Below are 24,195 nucleotides of genomic sequence, written 5' to 3'. Positions count from 1 at the left end.
ACGCAAGTGTCAAAGCGCGAAGCGCAAGTATTTTGTGGGCGGGTCTCGGCGCTGTTGCTATTTTCCCGGCGGGATAAATGGCTCTTGCGCCCGGCGCAAATCTAAAATGGGTTGGTCTGAAGTAGCTTCATTATTCATAGGTGTGGTTTGGGCGTAACGTGAATAAACCAATCCGAGTGTCATCCAACATTCCCTTTAAAAGCAGGTGCGCAAGTTCCATTATGGATTGCTATTATTATGGCGTATTTACCAGGCGCACGCCAGGAGCGGTTCACAGCCGAGGAGACTGATGTTCTTGTAAGAGCAGTGAAAGACAGAGAAGTGAAGTTGTAATGTTGTACATTATGGTAAAGGTGATTTCACAGTCTTTTTTTTTTTCAGTCTTTCAGTTTTTTTCAGTTTTTTCAGTCGATTTTTTTTCCTGGTTCTTGACGGACAAACCAATTTGTCAGATGTCCTTATATACATATATGTCTTGCCACTATATTGGGCAAACAGATCTTATCCTTAATTATTACAATTAGCCTGAATCATTTGTAAGCTAGATTTATGCCTATTTTTTCACATCTTCGTGGCACACCACAATGATTTCCGTCATCTCATGTGTTAATATTTTTTTAGTGTAACAATTTATGATTTGCAAAAATAACTGTTGCATCTGTGTAGATTACATGAGCAAAGTGTATGCGCGTTGTGCACGCTATACATTATGGTCAAGCATGCGCCCTTAAAATAGCATAATGAACAACGCGCAACGCGCCACTGACTTTAGACTAGGTTTTTTCTGGTCAGTGGCGCAATTGTTTAATGGAACAGCAAAATAGCACCAGGGATTGTTTGCGCCGGAACACGCCTCCTTTTTTGCGCTGAACCGCCCAGGGAGCGCAAGTGCATTCACTAGTTTAGCGACGTGCTTCTGTGGAGGGAAAAGCGCGCTTTGCGCGGGTGCAAAATAGGAATGACACATGCGTCGGTGTACAAAGTCAATTGCGCTGGGTGCAAGATAGGGCCCTATAAGTGTGTAGTGTTTCTTTACAAAGTGACATCGCCAACTACTGGCCTCACATGTATAATACAGCGTTTTTAGTTGTTTTCGCAGAGTTGTCATCTGTACGCGAAAAAACTTATCTGTTTTTAGTACATTGTTGTCGTGTAAATGTGCCGTTAAATTAGATTTATGAATTTTTTTAAAATTACAATAATTCATTTATTTTAATTGCTAATTTTTTCAGATTTTTCCAGCGTGGACATTCTTGATATATTGTTGTACACCATATATTTTGTGTTAGAAAATTATAAATAAAAAAATAATACATTTAGTGAGGTTTATGCTTAAAATTTAACATATATTTATAAAATATTCAAAAACAACTTGTGAAAACAAGTATTATCTTCTGCAGTATTGCTTTACAGATACATTTTAGTTTTTGATGCGGATGTTTTGACATGTTTACTGGAAAAAATAAGACAAAGCTACTAAGAATAGGGTTTTTAGGTGTGTGTGTGTGTGTGTGGTTTTGTCCTGGCCTAAAGAGACTCAGTTTCAGATAAAAAATATTTTCATCCTCTCTGTATTGCGTTCTCTCTTTTCTGTCGCCCTCACGTCAGTTTTTTCCCCATCTCTCCCTGGCGCTGCCCCCTCGGTGCCTTGGAGATGTTGCCATAGCAACAGAATCAGATTTTGAACATTGAAGCTGCGCGATGAATAATGCACTGCAGGTCTCTCTGCCAGTGTGTGTGTGTGTGTGTGTGTGTGTGTGTGCCATAGCCGCATAGAGTCGTTATTCAATATATCTTATCTAACAGTGCCAGATTCTCACAAAGATGATTCTGGTTGTATCTTTAAGTATTTGTGTCCACTGTTTAATTATTTTAACTTAAGTAATTTTGATTGGTTTATGTAGAACACTTTGGCTCCGTAATTTACCCGTCAAGGCAGAATCGTTTCTGTTTAAAGCAGCCAGGTCTCAAAAAAATAATGGCTTACTTTCCACAACGACATTTACCTGAGTTGACCTTGTTAAGGTTGAAAGTCTAAGGCTGTTTGTCCTGACTTTTCACATTTATGTTTGAAAGTGACCCATATATGTCTGTGCCAAATGCATCTCTGAACGAACCCACACAGAATGTCACGAAATTCTGTACTGAATTTCATGTTCCATTGTATTTTAGATGGTACTTTCAAAAAGAAAATGGCTGTACCTTTGCTCTTTTTGGTGCTTTGTTTTTTAAGTGTGTTAATTGTGATTTAATAATTAAATATTGCATTATCGTCTTAAGCCAACACTGTGTAGCACTTATATTTTCATACACATTATACTTTAACAATTAGTTTTGGTAACAGTTTACTATTATTCTCCATTCTCCAAACAGAACTATTAACATGTGCCCACTCACACAATCTAACAGATAAACACACAACAAGCGAGTGATTGTTGTCAGTGGTGTTAGAGTGAGGGTTTCTGGGTAAGAGAGGAAAAGCCTAGTTGAGCCACGTGACTCCTGACCTTAACAAAGAATGACAGCTTGACCTCCCTCTCGATATCTCTTGGTCTCACACACTCTTGAGCTTATAAGAGCTCTCCTGCCTAAATCCTCTTGTATTTGAGTGACAGAGACAAAGAGTAACACATACAGGAAAATATGCATGTAGCATCAGATAAAACCCTGGAAATAAATATAATTGTCCCACAATAATTCCTTTGTGTTAAAGAGGTCATGAACTGAGAGAGAGAGAACTTTTCTAAGAGGTAATTGTAATAAAACATCCTGTAAGTTTCAGAACTCAAAACTTCCTTGTCAGTCCAAAAAACGCTTTTATTGAAACCAAGTTGTGACAAGGATTTTGTCACATTATGACGTAATAGTGCGGGGAAAGACCGCCTTTGCAGAATCAAATCAACACCTACTTCTACATCATTGCGTCTTTGGCCCCGCCCACTGGTGCTGGGTGAAAAGAAAAGAGAGATACAGGATCACTGGACTGAAAATGACATTACCTTCCAAAGGATCCTAATACTAGAAATATGGTTATTTATTTTCAACTGTGAAAGTCTCAGAGTATTATGTTTGTTCGGTACATTTTCACTGTGTATTCTTTGGTAAATCAGTCGCAATTTTGACTTATGCAAACAGACTTTTAGTGTAAGATATGGACCTGACAGTAATGCCACAACATTTAAGTAACTGTGTTAATTTTAATGCCTGATCTGATCAGTGATTTCTGATATGTAATGGTTCATGTATAGTCAGACGTTCTTTATCTCAAAATTGTTTATTGCTGTTTATCAGTAAATAAAGCCAGTGACTAAATGGTGAACATCAAAATAAATAATCAAAAAGTTATTTAAACTGTGATTTTTAAATTATAAACAGAAAGCAATCAAAGAATCCTTCCTATATATTCGCTGGAACTGTTAATCACATATTTGAGTTCTGGACTCTTGCCAAAACTCCCGTTATAATCAATGACGCTGTCTACACTGGACAATCAATCTCTCATTTAGATTGTGTTTGCACTGTTAGTTAGTATAATGAAAGCATTCGTGAGTTCAGAAATTAATTTGTAAATATGAAATCACTGCATTCATGTGCTCACCAGACATGTCTGTCATCGTCGGCTACAGTGCTCATCGCTGCACCTTTCATGCGATGGGAGTAGATCTAAATATAATGCTATCGTCAACACTTTTCTTGGTTATTTAATCTTGGCAGTAAAAAAAAGTAGTATGTTTTCGAGAGCATTCCATATGTAATACTTATTTCTTATGCAAAGATGGACTCTTACATTGAAGTCAGCGGACACACCCCTTAAAACAGACAAATCAGAGGGCTAAAATCAGGGGACTTTTATTTCTAATGCAGTTCAAATGAATGTGAAAGTCTCATGTTCACCAAGGCTGCATTTATTTGATAAACAATTGTCAAAATATGATTACGATTTAAAATAAAAGTTTTCTATTCTAAAATATTTCAAAATGTAATTTATTCCTGTGGTCAAAGCTGAATTTACTCATTACTCCAGTCTTCAGTGTCACATGATATTTCATAAATCATTCTAATGCTGACAATAATGTCATTAGTGAATACAAATTTTAATAAAAAAACCTTTTGGACAGTAATGTACTTGTGTATGTGTGTGTGTGTGTGTGTGTGTGTGCGTGTGTGTGTGTGTGTGTGTGTGTGTGTGTGTGTGTGTGTGTGTGTGTGTGTGTGTGTGTGTGTGTGTGTGTGTGTGTGTGTGTGTGTGTGTGTGTGTGTGTGTGTGTGTGACTGTGTGTGTGTGTGTGTGTGTGTGTGTGTGTGTGTGTGTGTGTGTGTGTGTGTGTGTGTGTGGACTGGTAATCATCACGTTATGGGGACAAAATGTCCCCACAAAGATAGCAATATCCGAAATCCTCATCCTTGTGGGGACATTTTTAGGTCCCCATGAGGAAAACATCTTATAAATCAGACTAAGTGATGTTTTTTGAAAATGTAAAATTGCAGAATGTCTCCTGTGAGGGTTAGGTTTAGGGGCAGGGGCAGTGTAGGGGGATATAATATACGGTATGTACGGTATAAAAACCATTACGCCTATGGAAAGTCCCCATAAAAGATGAAAACACTACATGTGTGTGTGTGTGTGTGTGTGTGTGTGTGTGTGTATATATATATATATATATATATATATATATATATATATATATATGTATGGGTATATGTGTGTGTGTATATATGCAGGCAAAATAAAGTGGCTGTAGTTGTTGTCCAACGTGTTAAAATCCAGTGTTAGAGCTGCGTTGATTAAACAATGTGCTATACTTTACTGATGCAAGCTGGTCATTTTAGGGAACGACCATGGTTCTGTGTATTAATGTCTTTATAAAAGCAAAAACCACAATGTTGATTCAGTCAAGTTCAGATCTTTTAACCTGGTCATTTTCAGGGCCTTTAAGAGTTAGTTGTAGTCTTAGGATTGCAGAATAAAGAGATTGCTTGTGTGAGAGTGTTGTATTACATTCCATATAAAAGAGTCTGTCACAGTCACATGAGCTAATTCCTATTTTGATGACTTTCCCGCAGTGCTGGCATTGCAGTTGGTTTCTATGGAAACGGCGAAACGTGCGATGGCGTGACACGACTGACATATTCCTTGCGCCATGCTAACCAAACAGTGGCAGGCATCGACAAACTGGTGAGTCTTTCACGATTTTGTTGTTTCTAAGCTGTGGACAATTTGCTGTATCCAAGTGTTCAAAAAGACACTTAAATGCCCCAAAAATGTACCATCGCCTCTATTGAACATCCCACTGCTGTTGCTTGAGAGTTCATTGCCCCTTAATGAACACTTTAACTTGCCAAATTCTTCACTGCATCTCCATTGGGCTAAAATCCCCATCATGCATGGTTGTTAAATGTTAAATTATTCATTAGGTTGAGGGTGTAATTGTTTTGGTGGGTTTTGTTATTATGTGTATCAAAATATCCATTAGCAAGTGTTCTGACTTTTAAGGCCTGGATATACTTAATTTTCAGTGTTCCAGAAAGTATACTCCTTTGGCCATGAGTGCAGAAAGACGCGTTTGGCGAGTGCGCACTATCTTGTGGACTTTGTTTTCAAGCACATACACTGTTGTACATGCACTGTCCGCACTGACACACACAAAAATTGACCTGCACGCAGACCCTCCTGATGAAAACTACATCACGTGGACAGTAGTACGTCAGAGGACAAAGTATACTTTGGGCTTTAGAGAACCAGAGAGATGATTGAGACCTACATTAAGACTAGTGATGCACTGAAATGAATTTTTTGTCGAAACACTGAAACTTAAATTAAAGTTTCCATTTAGCCACAAACCGAAAAGAGTTTCATTTAATAATTAGTTGTATACAAGCATTTAAATTGCTCAATGCATTTTTATATCAACTATATAACGGCATGTTTCTACTACAATTTGTTTTTGAAATATAAATATTTAAACACTGGTAGTAATAACTTGTTTTCATGACAGATTTATGCAAACATATAATAAAGGCATTAGGTTAAGTAAAAATATAATGAATATGTAAAAATACTGCATATATTTAGCAAAATGCTCCTCTCTAGAGTTATTGTTTTCTAGCTGACTAATGAGCTATGGCCATTGAATGGGTTTCCTGAGGTAAATGTAACATGACGGGACCTATTGTTTACAAGCTATTTTATTTTATTTCTTTATCTTATCTTAACATGGTTGAAACACAGATGGATTACATGAGACATTTACTTATGCATCAAATGAAAACGGCATAGACTGAGAGAGTTTTCAGACCTGTAGGTCGTTTGCTTTGTTTCTGAAACAGGGACTTTATTTGTTCACAATGTTGCATTTTTTTTCTTGGTTCAGTTCGATTTGCAATGGAAACATTTCAAAGTATAACAAAATGTGTCTATGCAAGTCACATGAGAGTAAAACTCCTCTTATTGGTCAGAGTTTCCTCTGTGTCATCCTTCAAGACACCAAAAAAGGCGCTGTTTGATTTAAATATGCAAATGCTTGAGAGTCAATGATTGGATCATTATTGCAGTGATTATGTTTCTAGCATGTTATATGTTTGGCAACAGTTCTTCTAACACTAATGGATGGAGTGTGTAGCTTTTCATTTCTTAAACAACCATGTTGGAAGAAGACACATCATGGCCATATTCCAAGATGACAATATCAAGATTCCTTAGGCTCAGATTGGGAAAGAATGGTTCGGAGGGAGCATGAAAAATCTCTTTTTGGGGGATTGTTTTGGGGCATATCTGAATGCGATTGCTGTGTTCATATATGCCTAAACAAACCAAACGAATGGAGAAAACACACCAGGTTCCGAAACAAGCGCTTCAAACAAACCAGGTGTGAAAATGCCCTAAATGATACAAGTTCGCTAGAAGCGCTAATTAAATGTTACTGTATTTATATGGGATTTCGGTCCCTCTGAAAAAAAAAAGCTTTTTAAGGCTTTTTTTGCCTTTTATTTAGATAGGACAGTAGGTAGACAGAAAAAATAATGGGAGATTAGAGAGGGGAATTGGGAATCGGGACAGGACCTTGAGTCAGGCCGAAGTGCAACCGCACCATATGCCGGAGCACTTGCCCACACGGCTATGGCTCCAACTCTTTAACATTTCTTATACAGTAATCAGCCTGGCAGACAATTCTCCAGAATTCATCTTCCTGGTCTATCACTAATGATATCATTGTAATCTTCCTGTTTCATTCAGGGGGCAGAATATTATGGATCTGATGTATTGAGCCTTACATATTTCCTGTGTGTGTTTTTATATTAGGTATCAGAGAGCACCAGCAGTCTGAATGAAACCCTGCAGGAGGGTTTGGTGCAGCTGGAGACTGTGTACTCCAAGCAGACAGACTACCTGTCCATCGTCCAGAAACTGCAGGGTCAGCTGGATGAGCTGATCAATCTGATGGTGGATGTGCCTTTCTGGAGCAGTACGGATTTCTCTTTGGATCACCTGGCATCCATCACTGAGCAGTATGACTGGTACAGGTAATTATAAAGTCCAGTCAAGTCATCTTGCTCTGTGATGTCTTAATTTGTTTCAAATATCTTAAGCCCAGAGGGTCGTGGTTACTAAAAAAACCCCCCAAAAAGTAGTTAGCATTTAAAAAAAATATCTAATTCAGTGACTTTTAGGTATAAGTATGACTTAAATGTCCAAAGATGTTACAAAGTAGAGTACACAATAGAGTTTTTCAATGATAAAGTCCAGACCTGTTCCTACTTTTGGAAAGTTATAAAGAAATGTCCAGCCACCTGGAAGTGATCATGTGTATGTGTGTTTTGTAGGTGGTTGGGTTATCTGGGTCTGCTGCTCTTTGATGTTTTAATCTGCCTGCTCGTTTTGGTTGGTCTCATACGCAACTCTAGAAGCATCTTGATCAGGTGAGTGCAAAAATTATTAACACATGTTAGTTAATATGAGTTAATATCACAAACACACGCAATAGCCACCCATATAATCTATAACAAAGGAGTGCCTAATGAACCTTTTCTGTACCTTTAAGGAATGACTTGTTACTTTTGGCCAAAATACTGCATTGCTTTTATCGTTTTTAATTTCATTTAGTACCAAAACATATTTTTGTTTTTTTTAACCGAAAATGAAAAAATATACTATTTGACCCAATATTTGTGTGTTGTATGTATATAATACTTTTTACTGTATCACTGTAAAAAATCATTTTCATTAATTGAAATAAGGCTGAAATAAAATATTAAATGAAAAACAGAGAAAGAGAAAAATAGAACTGAAATACTGAACTGAAATTAAGTAAAAGTGAAAGTACTACAATTATTAAGGGGTGGTAAAACACATTCTTTTGAAGGCTTGATTGTGTTTGTGGGGTGCACTGTAACATGTGTTCATGCTTCGTTTAAAAAAAAAAAAAAAGCATTATTTTTCATATATTTGACCTTTATTCTACACTGCTCTGTCCCTCCTTGTAAAACGGTCTGATGCTTTCCGGGTTGTATGAAGCCAGTCCCTCAAAAATACGCGATGGGCTCAGATTGGTTAGCTGGCCCAGTGTGTTGTGATTCGCTAACCGCCTAGTGTACGTTTGTCGGAAACGTCACGCCCCTTACCTTACCGGTAGACTGTGCTTTGGTCAGTATTAGAAACGATGGCGTCAATAAAACCATACCAATCTGAGCCCGAATCAGACCCAGAACATTTTAGTGAAGATGATCGAGCAGAACCTGTTCAGTCCTCAAGAGTAAAGACTGCGGATCTGTAGTGATCGCTACTGAATGGCACTGTTACTTTTGTATTTTTAGAACGATTATAGCCAAATATCTGTCGCAAGAACTATTAACCCAAAACGAACACTAAACATTGGCTTTACTATAGTAGCCAAATCACACACAGAACCATGTTTAGCATGCCTGTAGATAAACAATACATAAAAGCACTAATCAAAGAATCATTTACACTAATGCCATGTTCGCTGTTGAGATTTTAACATTAGTGTTTGTAACGTTAGGTGTTCGTTGGATAACGTTAAGTATGAATGAGCATTTAACAGACTGTTTTGCAGAACCACGTTGTCATCTGTTTACTTCCTTGCTACAACGTACAATTAACCTATTACAGGAAAACACATCGATGAAAAATAAATCAGACTTACAGGTTGTGGCCCGTAAACAGCTTCTGTTTGTAAATCCAGCTTTCAGGACAAGCCGTTGTGCATATCCTGCATTGAACTCGCGAAGTTTGTGGAAGTTTTCCTCCGTGAAATGTGCTGCGGGAGCCCCGCGCGCGCCTGTTCCACTCCGTCTCAAACACACATGCATATAACATGCTGTATGTTAAACGCTCTGCAACACACCCCCGTCCCACAAGGAAGGCTGAACAAAGCAAGTACCCCAGACCTGCAATCCGGATGAAAATAACAGCGTTTCGTCGGCATTGCAGCAACACCACTCCAGCCTATACCACTATACCACAACAGCGCCGCGATACAAAATGGCCTCACCCCCCCTCCCCATATTTAATATTCTCGGAGGAGGGGTTTATGTAAATATTGAGCCTGGTGATGTCACTAACCCTGGAGGAATGTCTGTAGTCCCTACTGGCCGTTTGCTGTAGTCCTTAGAAATTGATTTCTTTAAAAGCAAATATCTCCCTTTGCTTTAAACTTTAAACGTTGTAACTTTGCAGATGTTGTTTATGCTCAAGCAGCAACATTATACGCTAGCTAGAGTTAGAATAGTGAAATCATGGTTTACCACCCCTTTAAAAACTTGAATAATAAATAAATAAAAGCTAAATCGAAATATTTAGGAAAAACACACAACAAAATTACTAAAAACTTTAAGTTAAAAGATGAAAAAAGCTCATTCAAAATATGAATAAATATAATAGTATATAATATAATACATATAATAGTATATAAATGCTAGTAAAATAACATTTTGTTTTTTAATTCTGTTTATTGGTGTTATTGAATTCAGCAGGGCAGTTTGAGATGTGACATGTCAGTGTAGGGTAAAGAGCAAAATGAGATTGGAAAATGACCTTGAATTGAACTTGTGTCAGTAGAACTTAAATAAATCTAACCGACTTTGACTTACAACAAAGAAATATTAAAGTGTAAGAAAAAAGAAAACTGAATGTCAATGTTACAATGTAAGATCACTTGATATTTCAGGATAAATCATAAGGGCCTTTCTTGTTTTCCCGGTGCATTGCAGGAGGTGCCTCAGGTTAAAATCCACTACTGATTTTACCGTTTTAGTTTGGAAATTTCCAGGTTGAAAATCGTTGTTTGAAAATGCCTATTTTTAGCCTGTAACTATGCAAAATTGAGATACATTCTCTGAAAGCCTTTAGAAATGGAGAAAGAGAGAGAGAGAAAGGGAGAGCACGAATCAGAGAGAGTTGTCAGTGGAGAGATGGATTCAGGCGAAACTAAATCTATTTAGTATACGAGGAAGGGTGAAGATCTCCCCTTGATTCACTCTGACTCACTTTCCCACTCCTTCTGCTGCAATTAGACACCTCTTTTGCCGCATGTTGTGTACATGTGTGTTTGTTTGTGTTTGTGGGTGCATGTGTATCTAGAAGCACATTTGGTCAGTGGGAGGTTGTTTGAATCCCCAGAGATGTTTACTAACTGGGTTACTCACCATGAGCCTAAACAACAAAAAAGAAACCAACCACAAAATATCCAGAAACAACACAGAAACATTTAGGCTTTGTTTTACAGTAATAGCTCATTCGCCAACTCCAATAACACCCATTTAAGGAGGCCATTTTATGCCCTTGATTTTGTTTTTTGGGGTCTACTAGAATAGGTTTACATGCTTCAATGTTCAAAAAACACTTTATTTTTCACATATTTTGCATTGTTGCAGCACCTCTCTTCCCAGTCTGTCAGTAAAGCTCTGTTTAGTTCCGGTTTCTATGAAGCCCCTCCTACTGAAAGGTGCTCTGATTGGTTGGCTGGACCAGTGTGTTGTGATTAGTCAACCACCATCAAGCATGTTTTGGAAATGTCACACCCCTTTACCATAACTGAAGACTTTACCATACCATTTCAAATCACTACTGACGTAACTTAATCAGGCCTTGCCCTTTTTTGTGTATGCACTGTGTGGGAATTATTTAAATGAGGGATATTGTGACATTTGTTCCCGGGAAGAAAACCACAATCGAGGCATTTCAGGGAGTTCAGAAACGGTGCTTACTGATAGAGAGAATAACTCCTTTTGGAGTGGACTTTGTGCTTTGTAACTTTGCAAACCTTTTTCACAATCAAACAGCAACGTTACAGGGATGAGTGCAAATTATTTTCTGTAGTAATTCATAATCTTACTCTATTTCTCTCCTTCAGTGTTTGTTTGCTAGGTGTGCTGACGCTTGTGATCAGCTGGGCTTCACTTGGGCTGGAGTTTTCTGTTGCTGTGGTGCGTAAATGAGCTGAAACACCTTTTAATTCTCCTCACCTTCATGTTGGTATTTCGGTTTGGCTCTATAGCAGTCTAAAGAGAGTTTGAATCATAAACTCACTAGTTCGAGCCAAACTATGTGGAGATTATATTATTCAGGAAAATATTGGCATTATATGTATTAAAATAAGCATATACACTACTGTTCAAAAGTGTGGGCTGAAAGTAGTCTATTACGGTCAGCAAGACGGCATTTATGTTCAAAATCAAAAATATAGTAAAAACAGTTATATTGTAAAATATTATTACAATTTAAAATAACTGTTCTATTTGAACATATTTAACATAATGGCAAAATTTTCAGCAGCCAGTCTTCAGTGTCACATGATGATCCTTCAGAAATCATCCTAATATGCTGATTTAGTGCTCAAAAAAACATTTCTCATTATTATAAATGTTGAAAACAGTATACATTATTGGAAATAGATTTTTTTTTTCCCGTAAAAATGTAAATGTTTTAATTGTCAATTTTGATCAATTTAATGCCTACTTGCTGAATAAAAGTATAAAAAAAACGTACTGACCCCAAACTTTTGAACGTCAGTGTATGTTTGAAATGAGAATTATAGATAACTTAAACAAATATGTGGCATTTAGATATGCATAAACATTTGGATGTTTGTGTCTTTGTGCCTGTATTTGAGTGTTTGTGTTTCGAGGGTGTGTAGACGTCCTTCATGTCTTGTTCTCTTCTTTAGACTGCCAGTGATTTTTGTGTTGCCCCTGACTCTTACATCACCAAAGTGACACGTGAGAACGCCGTTATCAACCAAGGTATGTACTCCCAGTCCCAAGTCAAGTCCAGTTTATTTGTCTTTTGCACAGTTTGCGCAGGGTTCACTGGGCATTTGAAATGATTGTGACATGGCTCACCAAAAAAAGACAATTATATACAGACAGATGCATACAGTATGTTGTTAACAAATATAGTATATAGTACAGATTAAGGCAAGGGCTAAATGCTGGACTCAAATTCACAACACATTTGTGGCATTCATTTGAATCTGTATTTTTTAATTGCATTATACACTGATAGTTCAATGCATATCGTTATGTATCAAGTCTTGAACTCGAGGCTCCTCACAGAAAAGGTGTATGCTTACAATCGCACGCATTCATTGCTTCAAATGTTCTGAAGCATTGCTATGCAGAGGAGGCTTTCTTAAAGGGTGTTTATGTACAAAGCAGGTTTTGTATCCTGCTCTCAGACCTTGGCTTTCCTGGACAGACATGAATGTCATTGCTAATTAGTTCCCACAGGGGATACGATTCACGACCATCTCAGCCCCTACACAACACATTCACAATCAGCACTCATTCACACTTGCATACACACTTATGCTTTACTGCTGGAGGCATTCACTTTTCCGCTGTTGAAGGTAGGGGAATGGGAGGCATGTCTGCAGGCCAATAAATCCTGTAAATAATTGTACTACTTCCTAGCCTGGTGTGGCCATACTCAATTCTAGTCAGAATTTGAGTCTGGTACCGCTCCATTGAGCTTTGATTATGGGGCGTGTTTCAACCGAGCCAGGAAAGACCTCAATTGGATAGACCCACAACCAATCAGAGCAACGGAGCGAAGCGTAACGTGTCAAACGTCAACAGAACTCAACTGCACTGTGTTGCCAAGTCCGTGTTTTTCTCCATGTCCGCGGGTTGAAGCGACCCCAATTATGTGATTATATAAACCCAGGAATGCGAATTTTAGCAGGCAACCTTGCCAAAATAACATATTTTGCCAACCAAACGCCATTTTTTTCCGGAGAACCCCCCGGAAAGTTATTGTTTTGGGCTATAGTTTTGAGTAGCAATTGTGCGCGACATTGCAAAAACACTTGGCAACCCTGTCTGCACGCACGCTGGATTAAGTAACGTTACAAGAAAAAGATGAGTGTAAACGATCTTTGCCAGTAATAAAATAATTTAAGGATACACAGAGTACTTACTAACACGATCATCGTTTCTGAGAGAAATAGTGAAGGTGAATGCATATACGAACAAGTTCTCCGTTTAGGATAAGAGCAAATTCAACCCAAGAGCCTTCGATGACGTGGATGATTACGTTACTGTTGATCATCTGTCCATCATCGTCTAAAGCCCGCCCTGACAATTTCATTGGTCCGAACAGTTTCTGTTCGGGCATAATTACTCCTCTATGGAGCGAGTCCAGACCGAATTGCCCGAGCAAAATATTTTGTGGGCGGGGCTAAATTCGGCTGGCATCCAGGCTAACTACTTCCTGCATATTTAAATACTTTTATTCAGCAAGGATCAAAAGTGACAGTAAAGACGTTTATAATGTTTTTAAACTTTACATTCATACAATAATAAAAAATGCATATCACAGTTTGCACAAAAATATTAAGCAGCACAGCCGTTTTCAACATTGATGTTGAACAAGAAATGTTTCTTGAGCAGCAAATCATCATGTTAGAAGGATTTCTGAAGGATCATGTGACACTGAAGACGAGTAATAATGCTGAAAATTTAGCTCTGCATCACAGGAATAAATTACAGTTTAAAACATTATTTAAAATAACCATTTTCTATTTTAATATATTATATGAATATTTATTTCACAAAATGTATTTCTGTTTTTACTGTATTTTTTTCTTAAATAAATGCAGCCTTGGTGAACATAAGATTGTTCTTTTAAAAACTTAAACACTTACCAACCCCAAACCTTTGAAAGGTAGTATATGATATCATGTAATAATAATGTAAAAATTACTGAAATTAAAATAGTTTACACAATATTTATTAAAATTCACTCAAACTTATTTTAGTGAAAATAAATATGTCTTGAGCACCAAACCATCATATTAGAATGATTTTCATGTGACTTTCAAGGATCATGTGACACCGAAGACTGGAGTAATGATCTTTTTTTGCATCACAGGAATAAATTGCATTTTAAAATATATTAAAATGGAAAATAGTTATTTTAAATAATATTATATAAATATTTCACAATATGTATTGCTATTTTTACTGTATTTTTGATTAAATAAATGTGGCCTTGCTGAACATAAGATTGTTCTTTTAAAAACGTATATACCACTGTTCAAAAGTTTGGGATTGGTAAGTGTTTATGATATCATGTAATAATAGCAAATGATAAATACACAAAATTGCTGAAATTTAAAATTAGTTTACACAATATTTATTAAAATTCACTCACTTATTTTAAAGTGAAAATTATGTTATTATATTGGCCAGTACATGGGATTTCTCACAGTGACACTTCATGATTTATTTTTTACATCTGAACCTACTAAGAGTGTGGTGATTTTGATAATCCTGAGGTTAATTAATCATTAAACCTCTGCCTGAGGTCATTCCACTGCTGCTCCTCTTATTCTCATTTTTCTAGCACACAAACATGCAGTAATATGGTTCGGATCAATCCATTGTCTTTACAGTCATCTCTCTCTTGTATGCATGCACGCGCACACACACACACACACACGTCTGGTGCGCTATCCTTCTGGGGACTCACCATAGGCGTAATGGTTTTTATACTGTACAAACCGTATTTTCTATCCCCTTACACTGCCCCTGCCCCTAAACCTAACCCTCACAGGAGACATTCTGCATTTTTACATTTTCATAAAAACTCATTCTGAATGATCACGGTGACACGAGTCCCCATGAGTCTGTCTACAGTCAGGTTGAAGTCCCCACCAGGCTAGAAAAACATGTACACACATACACACACACACACACACACACACACACACACACACACACACACACACACACACACACACACACACACACACACACACACACACACACACACACACACACACACACACACACACACACACACACACACACACAGAGAAAAATGAGTAAATAATGAAGTAGTGGGTCACAGTGACTCATGAGAGGCAGATGCATGTACTGCTACCAACAGATTCACTGTTTGGATCTGTTTTCTTTACAGAGTGATTTCAAGAATAATTCAGTATCTAATCAAGAATTATCTGTTTGTTGACCAACGGAAGATGAGAGGAATGTTGCAGAAACCTGTCATTATGTGATGATGAGTAAAACAATGATCATATTTATTGGAATTCATATGTATTTATTATTATTTATGCTATATGTGTGTTAGATATCCTACAATATTATCTGAAGTGCAGCATGGGACAGACCAACCCATTTCAGCAGGTATGTAATTACTCTCTCTCTCTCTGTTCTCTTTCACATGATCTTGTTCTCTTGCTCTCTTATAAATTATTCTTCTGATTTGCAGAAACTCTCCGGGAGCCATAAAGCTCTTGTGGAGATGCAAGATGATGTTTCTGAGCTCTTGCGTTCAGCTATCAGAGAATTCCCCAAGACAAAGGTGTGTGATTACGGATGTCTTTTAAAGGGATGGTTTCATTTCAAAAATGAAAATTATCCCATAATTGACTCCCCCTCAAGCCATCCTAGGTGTATATGACATTCTTCTTTTCTAAGAAAAATATCCATATTTAACATGTTATAGAGTAAAATGTCTAGCTTCCGCCAGACCGCCTTCTGTATTCAACTTATGGAAAAAGTTTAACTCGTGCACTCGGGGGTGGGGGTGGGGGGTATGGTTTGAGCCCCTGCCCCTTTAATCGGGAAAGTGCCCTTTTTGGTTGTACCGCAGTGCCCCCGCAAACACGATTTCTACCGAAGGCGTTTTAACGCAATTTCTACTGAATCACAATTGCCCCTGCCCCTGCGTAGGTCTGTGCACGCCACTGAACTCGAGCAATGTATAATGTTGAACGTTGTAAGCGTTTTTTTTTTTTTTTTATGATTAACATTTTATTGGTTTTTCAAAACATTTAAACACACATACAAATCCGTAAAAAAACCCACAAAAAATACAAAAACAAAACACTACACATACAACAAAATAGAATAAAGGAAGACATAACACGACCATAGACATAAAAAAAAATAATAATAAAAAGAACGATGACAGTGACGCACAGAGCCCTTGAATTTACTACCTTTCCTATATGTAGGTACAGAATTGTATCAAAAAGTGTTCGTCAATCATGTTTTCTAGTTAAATGCTATGTTTATGAGCCAGAACGCCATTAAACACCCAAAATGTACGAATGATACTTCCCCCATTTCAAGTTATACTCCTCCACTTTATCAAGTAGCCTGTAGGACAATTGCTCTGGGCAGCCTGCTGACCCAGAGCAACGAGCCACAAATTCAGTGCAGGTGCAGAAGGGGTTTTCCATTCTTTGACCAGAAGTTTCTGGCCTAACATACGGACAGTCTGGGTCCAGTTAGAGAGGGGTCAGATCACTTAATGCGGAGGGGTCCCCCAAAATAAACAAACTAGGGGTGAACGGGATATTCTGGTCAACAATTTTCTCTACGACTAGATGTAGGGAAGACCAAAAAGTCTGAATTTTTGGGCAATTCCAGAGCATGTGTACTAGGGTACCATTTTTGTCCCACCACCTCCAACAATCCGAGTTATCAACCAAACCAACCTTATGCAGCCTGGATGGTGTCCAATAGAATCTATTCAGTATTTTAAATTGGATAAGTCGCGTTCGCTTGAGATTTTTTTCCCGTTTCTAAGAATTCTACCCCATTCTGTATCTGTGAATGACACCTTTAGGTCAGTTTCCCATGTCATTTTAAGGGACAATGTATTAGAGTCCGAGGCCATAAGGATCATTACATAGTAAACAGAGGCTTCATGGCTGCGCCCATAAATTGTTAGGATCTTCTCTAATATGTCACAGCTCGGGGGAACTAATGAATGGGAGCCGAAGACCTGCACCAGGAGGTGTCTTAACTGAAAATACTTCCATTGCTGATTACGTACTAAATCAAATTCCTGTCTAAGAGCCTCAAAAGATTTTAATGTCCCATCTTGGTACAAGTCTCCAAGCACCCTAATCCCTTTTTGCAACCATAGCTTCCAAAGGAAGGGAGATTTATTTATACAGAGCTTGGGATTTTGCCAGATCCCTGTAGACTGTTGAAGATACGGATCAAATTTAAAGATCTTAGCTACTCTCTTCCAGACCCACTGAATGTGGGAAAAAATTGGATGTGACTGATTCTGTTGGGCTAATTTAGCTGTGATGTTTGCTCTGGGTATGAGAGGGGAGGACACCACGCTTTCGAGGTGAAACCACAGGGGGCTCTCTCAGGGGGTAAAGACCACCGTGCCATATGCCTAAGGGTGAACGCATAATGGTAAAAGAGCAAGTTGGGCACATCTAATCCTCCTCTGTCCACTGGCCTCTGCAGCTTTCGCAGGTTCATCCTGGGACGTTTGTTATTCCATAAAAATTTATTACAAAGTTGATCAAATTGTTTGAAATAGCGCAAAGGAATTTGGACTGGGAGAGCCTGTAGTAAGTAGTTACATTTCGGAGCACAAATCATTTTAATGATGTGTACCTTGCCCCACATAGAGAGATACAATGGAGACCACCGCTCTATATCCGCCCGCAGTTTGTCATGTAGGGGGTCAAAATTTGTTTTGATCAGATCCGTCAATTTGGGGGGGAATGTTAACCCGAGATATTTAATGCCTTTCTTAGGCCAGGCAAAGGTGCCTGACTGGAAGAGGGATTTGGGACAATATGGTGTGAGAGGGAGAGCCTCAGATTTTGTCCAGTTGACTTTATAACCCGAAATGGATGAGAACTTGTCAATAATTTTAAGTAATGATGCAAGAGAATGTTCGCGATCTGTGACAAACAAAAGGATATCATCTGCATACATCATCAATTTATGACATTTGTCACCAATTTGTATGCCTGGAAATGCAGGTTCTCTACGTATAGCAACCGCTAGGGGTTCAAGCGCAATTGCAAAAAGTAGAGGAGAGAGAGGGTCTCCCTGCCTCGTGCCTCTTTCCAGTTCAAATGGGAGGGAGATGATACCGTTCATAAGTACTGACGCTGAGGGGTGAGTGTATATGAGCCTAATCCAAGCTATGAATTTTTTGCCAAAGCCGAAACATTCGAGGGTGGAGAGCAAATAGTGCCACTCCACCCTGTCAAACGCCTTTTCGGCGTCCAGCGAGATAGCAGCCATGGGAGAGGTGTTATCCTGAGTGGCCCACATAATATCAATAAGTCTTCTGATGTTGTGGAACGTGAACGTATAAAGCCGACCTGGTCAGAATGGATCAAGGAGCTAATTACCTTGTCCAGCCGGTTAGCTAAAATTTTGGATAGTATTTTACTGTCACAGGAAGTCAAACTAATAGGTCTAAAATTTTTACAGTCTAAAGGGTCTTTTCCTTCCTTCAAGATAAGGGTGATAATGGCCTTAGATAATGAGGGAGGAATTTTACCCTTCTCGAGAGCTTCATTATAGGTGTCTAGGAGTAATGGTGCAAGTTCCTCAGCATAAGCTTTATAAAATTCGGCCGTAAAGCCATCTAAGCCTGGTGCTTTACTTGAAAGAAGGTGTTTAATAACGTCATTTATCTCCTCAATAGTCACAGGTGATTCAAGACGTTCAAGCTGATCCTCTGACAACACCGGCAGATCAAGAGTTGACAGAAAAGACATACTGTCTTCCCCGTCCCGCCCTAACTCCAAAGAATAAAGTTTTATATAAAAGTCTCTAAAAGCTGAATTAATCTCCTTGGTATCAGTCAGGACAGACCCATTGTCCCTCCTAATAGCAGAAATGGTACTCATTGCTTCTTTTTGTTTAATGTACCTGGCAAGTAGTCTACCAGCCTTGTCACCATCCTCAAAGTATTTCTACCTTGCCCGAAATAGAGAGAATTCTGCCCTCTGGGTCATAATTGAATTAAACTCATACTTTAATCTGGTCAACCTGGTGAGATTTTCCGAGGACATATTTTTTTTAAACTTTGATTCTGCAGTTATTATCTGCTTTTCAAGCTCCTGGATCTTAGCATTGTTTTCCTTCTTCCTGAAAGACGCATATTGAATTATGTGGCCTCTCAAAAAGGCTTTCAAAGCCTCCCATGCTACCCCTGCTGACAAGGCCGTTGGGAGATTGGTCTCAATATAGAGGTTAATTTGTGATCTGAGTGATGCCTTAAAGGTCTCATCTAATAAAGGGCTAGAGTTTAATCTCCATCTAGTTGACCTAGCTGGCCTATTGAAAGACAGAATATGGAGAAAAATTGGACTATGGTCTGAAATAATTATATTACCAATGTCGCTCGCTCCCATAGCTGATACCAGTGATTGAGACACAAAAAAAAAAACTATTCTGGAAAACGAACTATGTGGAGAAGAGAAGAAAGTAAAATCTCTCGATGATGGGTTTTGTAACCGCCAAATGTCTACTAGACCCGATGCTTTGGACATATCTTTGAGCACTGCGTGTGCCCTAGTAGTATGGACCGACGGAGAGCTACGGTCTAGTATAGGGTCCAATACCTCATTAAAATCGCCCCCCATGATAATTGGATAGTCCCCCAAATCATTCAGTTTCTTCTCGACTAACCCAAAGAATGTCGGATCGTCTCTATTTGGAGCGTACACATTCGCTAGTATGATGTTAATCCCCTGAATCTCACACAGCATCAACAGCATTCTGCCTGCCTCATCTGCACTCTCTTTTAACCCTTAATCGTCCCTTGGGGTCCAGCTGACCCCACTGGACTTTTCCTCCATTTTTTAAAAGTGTTCCCTTCATCTCAGGGCCATGAGACTCGGTTTTCCTAAATAATCTATCTAAACATGCACAAAAAATCTGGGCTTGATTTGGTTGTTCTAAAGGTGTGTAAAATTTTTTTTTACCTTTTAAGTCCCTCAGGGTCAGATTGACCCCACATTGAAAATGAATGGGAAAGTGAAAAAAAAAAAAAATTCACTTTTTTTGTCAAATTTGTTTGACTAAATCCTGTATAAATCTGAAAATTTCCACATTTATATCAAGGTCTGGTCCTAGAGCATAAACACAAAGTAGAACGAACTTTCTATCTCATACACACACACGTACACACACACACAAACACACACATGTGTGTGACTGCAACAGAGAGTATTTTTATTGAAATTGGCAAATAAAATCAACAAAACTGGCATAAATCTGAAAGATTTTCATACATAAATGAAGTACTAATACTAGAGCACAAATGCAATATGGAACAAGCATGTTCACTCACACGCACACACACACAAACACAAACACAGGTGTCTGGAGCATTTTTTTGGATTTTGGCAATGAATGGGAAAATGTAAAAAATGCTTTTTTATCACTTTGTTTGTAAAAAAAAATCAACTAAATCCAGTGTAAATCTGAAAATGTCTACATTTATATCAAGATCTGGTCCTAGAGCATAAACACAAAGTGGAACGAACTTTCTGTCTTATACGCACACACACACACACACACACACACACACACACACACACACACACACACACACACACACACACACACACACACACACACACACACACACACACACACACACACACACACACACACACACACACACACACACACACACACACACACACACACACACACACACAAACACACACATGTGTGTGACTGCAACAGAGAGCATTTTTATAGAAACTGGCAAATAAAATCAACAAAACTGGCATAAATCTGAAAAAATTCCATACATAAATGAAGGACAAATACTAGAGCACAAATGCAACATGGAACAATCATGAGAAAGAGAGGGAAAAGGGCAAATAAAAGAAAGATGAAAGGCAGTTTAACTTTTGCATAACTTCCCTATGGACTAGTGGATAATGTGGTCATTGCACTCTCTTTCTCTTTAACTATAATTCCTAAAGTTTTTCCACAAACCTACAGATGGCGGTATTCTATCCCTAACACATAGAGCAATGTCCAAAAACTATTTATATTTATTTAAGATCATCATTCAAGTGATTTTTTCATAAAAAAATAATTTTTAATGAGCCAATTTATGACATAGTTAGGTATTTGTGCAGCAAATACGTAAAAAACTACCAAATACCCACAAAAACACAGCATAAATGTATAGTTGAGAAGTAAATAAAAAAAATGATATATAGTTTTCCATGTAAAAAAAATATATTTCCTTATGCAATCGCTCTGTAAAAGTTTGGGGTCTATCTGACCCCAAGGGACTCAAACGTAAACCCTACTTGAGGGGCGATTAAGGGTTAAGCATTTAAATTGTAGTCGTTTGTTAACTAGAGTAGCCACTCCTCTGCTCTTACTACTGCCGCAGGCAGCCGCCACAAAGCCCACCTAATCACCCCGAAGCTTTTGAGATTCTTGTGGTAGTAAATGGGTCTCCTGCATAAATACTACATCACATTTTTTAGATCTAATGAAAGTTAACACCTTCCTCTTCTTCACCATGTTATGGAGGCCTCTGACGTTCCAGCTCATAAGCTTTAATCCTTTTGTACTACTAGCTGAAATAATGTAAAACGAGTGTTATACCAGTTTTGCTGTACCTTCCGGAATGACTCATTTATGAACATCACTAAATAAAAAGAGACAAGAAACTCGTAAACTTTAAACGTACACATAACAAAAGCAACGAAAATGCATCTGAGAAGCCAGATGCTTACACTAATCTCAGTTTGGTCCGTGACTCACTAACTTGAAGCCGATATGAACGTACCCCACCCCACCCCTGTTAACCCGCCCAACGGGCGTAAACATGAACATTATAATAACAAAGAGGAAGATATTTCAAACTTAGTCAATGAATTACACATTAACAGAAGTTTGCATGAAGAAAATAAACAATTGTGTGACTCAAGTCGCCATATGCATAGACCAGAATAATAAGCGAACATTGTAAGGACAAGGCCTGGGTTGCTTGAAATTAGCAGCGGTATTGCCTTGAACCGTAAATCGATTATACTAACCTCCAGGTGAGTCCGCTCATTAGTCCATAGTGTGTACACCACCAGTAGCATTATCCGCTTGTGCTTTGACAAAAACCTTGTACACTCCGGGGCCGAAGGTAAACCAACAGAAAAAAAAATAAAAAATACACACGGGCCAGCCCCTCACAATTTAAGGCTGTGATACAGTGGCGCTGTAGCCTGGATGCCAGCCGAATTTAGCCCCGCCCACAATTTTTTTTGCTCGGGCAATTCGGTCTGGACTCGCTCCATAGAGGAGGAATTATGCCCGAACAGAAACTGTTCGGACCAATGAAATTGTCAGGGCGGGCTTTAGACGATGATGGACAGATGATAAACAGTAGCGTAATCATCCACGTCATCGAAGGCTCTTGGGTTGAATTTGCTCTCATCCTAAACGGAGAACTTGTTCGTATATGCATTCACCTTCACTATTTCTCTCAGAAACGATGATCGTGTTGGTAAGTACTCTGTGTATCCTTAAATTATTTTATTACTGGCAAAGATCGTTTACACTCATCTTTTTCTTGTAACGTTACTTAATCCAGCGTGCGTGCAGACAGGGTTTCCAAGTGTTTTTGCAATGTCGCGCACAATTGCTACTCAAAACTATAGCCCAAAACAATAACTTTCCGGGGGGTTCTCCGGAAAAAAATGGCGTTTGGTTGGCAAAATATGTTATTTTGGCAAGGTTTCCTGCTAAAATTTGCATTCCTGGGTTTATATAATCACATAATTGGGGTCGCTTCAACCCACGGACATGGAGAAAAACACGGACTTGGTAACACAGTGCAGTTGAGTTCTGTTGACATTTGACAACTAACGTTACGCGTCGCTCCGTTGCTCTGATTGGTTGTGGGTCTATCCAATTGAGGTCTTTCCTGGCTCGGTTGAAACACGCCCCATATTCAAAGCTCAATGGAGCGGTACCAGACTCATATTCTGACTAGAATTGAGTATGGCCACGCCAGGCTAGTGGCGCTGAATACCATTAATTCGAAACGCAGTAACGGCAAGTTATCAAAGGGAATGAATGTTAGCCAAGGCCTTTTTATGGTCATCAAATCTGCGGGGGCCCTGCGCTGATCTCACGGTGAGCACTGCCGGGTAGTCAAGAGAAAATTTAGTGCGTTTTTCATGGAGCATCTTCTTACACTCGTTGAACTTTATGCGCTTCTCATTGACCAACTTGGAAAAATCGGCGAAGACCATTATACGATGCTCCTTCCACGTAACTTTACCCATCATACGTGCAGCCTCCGAGATGCGGTTTCGGTCCTGAAATCTGAGAAATCTGGCGATGATGGGTCTTGCTGGCGAGGGATGCTCAGGACCTGAGCTCTTGCGCAGTCCTCCAATCCTGTGCGCTCTGTCGATTTCTAGTATTGTTTGGCATAGTTGCATATAACGTCAACTTTTCACACGATAACTCAACTAAAGTTGGACTCTATGTCAAGTTTCAAAGTTAGTTTCATGCGGGGGTGGGCGCAGCTCTCACTCAAGGCCCGGGTATACTTCAGCCGTCCGCGTGCAACAGCGCATGCGCCAGCAGTACAGAAGAGTCCACTAGGTGGCAATACGCACAGTATTGAGCACAGTGCTCAGCCGTCGAAGAAGAGTGTGCAAAGACCGGCTTAAAAACAACACGCTTGAAAAAAAAGAGAGAATTTTTGATTCTTCAGTGTTTCTTCCAAACTATGTTGCAATGGTGGATGCACTACAGTTCTTCTCCGATCATGCCCAGCAAATGTCCCGTTGATAACAGGACTCAGTGCTGCCCTCCGATGTCTGGTAGAGCATAGACATTTTTGTACTGCGCATGTGTCGAACGCGATCCTCCGCGCGCATCCGTGGTGTAGTATAC

General features: G+C 38.8%; 1 protein-coding gene across 1 annotated transcript in view; it reads left to right on the top strand.

Moving 5' to 3' along the window:
* ttyh3b (tweety family member 3b) overlaps positions 1 to 24,195 on the top strand; it is a 61,275-nt gene that overhangs the window by 22,460 nt on the left and 14,620 nt on the right. The window contains exons 4-10 of the mRNA XM_079813525.1: positions 5,065 to 5,176; positions 7,301 to 7,521; positions 7,822 to 7,917; positions 11,370 to 11,442; positions 12,183 to 12,258; positions 15,608 to 15,663; positions 15,749 to 15,841. Coding sequence (XP_079669651.1) covers positions 5,065 to 5,176; positions 7,301 to 7,521; positions 7,822 to 7,917; positions 11,370 to 11,442; positions 12,183 to 12,258; positions 15,608 to 15,663; positions 15,749 to 15,841 — 727 coding nt within the window. The remainder of the gene's footprint in view (positions 1 to 5,064; positions 5,177 to 7,300; positions 7,522 to 7,821; positions 7,918 to 11,369; positions 11,443 to 12,182; positions 12,259 to 15,607; positions 15,664 to 15,748; positions 15,842 to 24,195) is intronic.

This window comes from Gobio gobio (genome assembly GCF_949357685.1).
Source record: "Gobio gobio genome assembly, chromosome: 3".
In the NCBI taxonomy this organism is placed as follows: domain Eukaryota; kingdom Metazoa; phylum Chordata; class Actinopteri; order Cypriniformes; family Gobionidae; genus Gobio; species Gobio gobio.
This window is presented reverse-complemented; position numbering and strand designations above follow the sequence as displayed.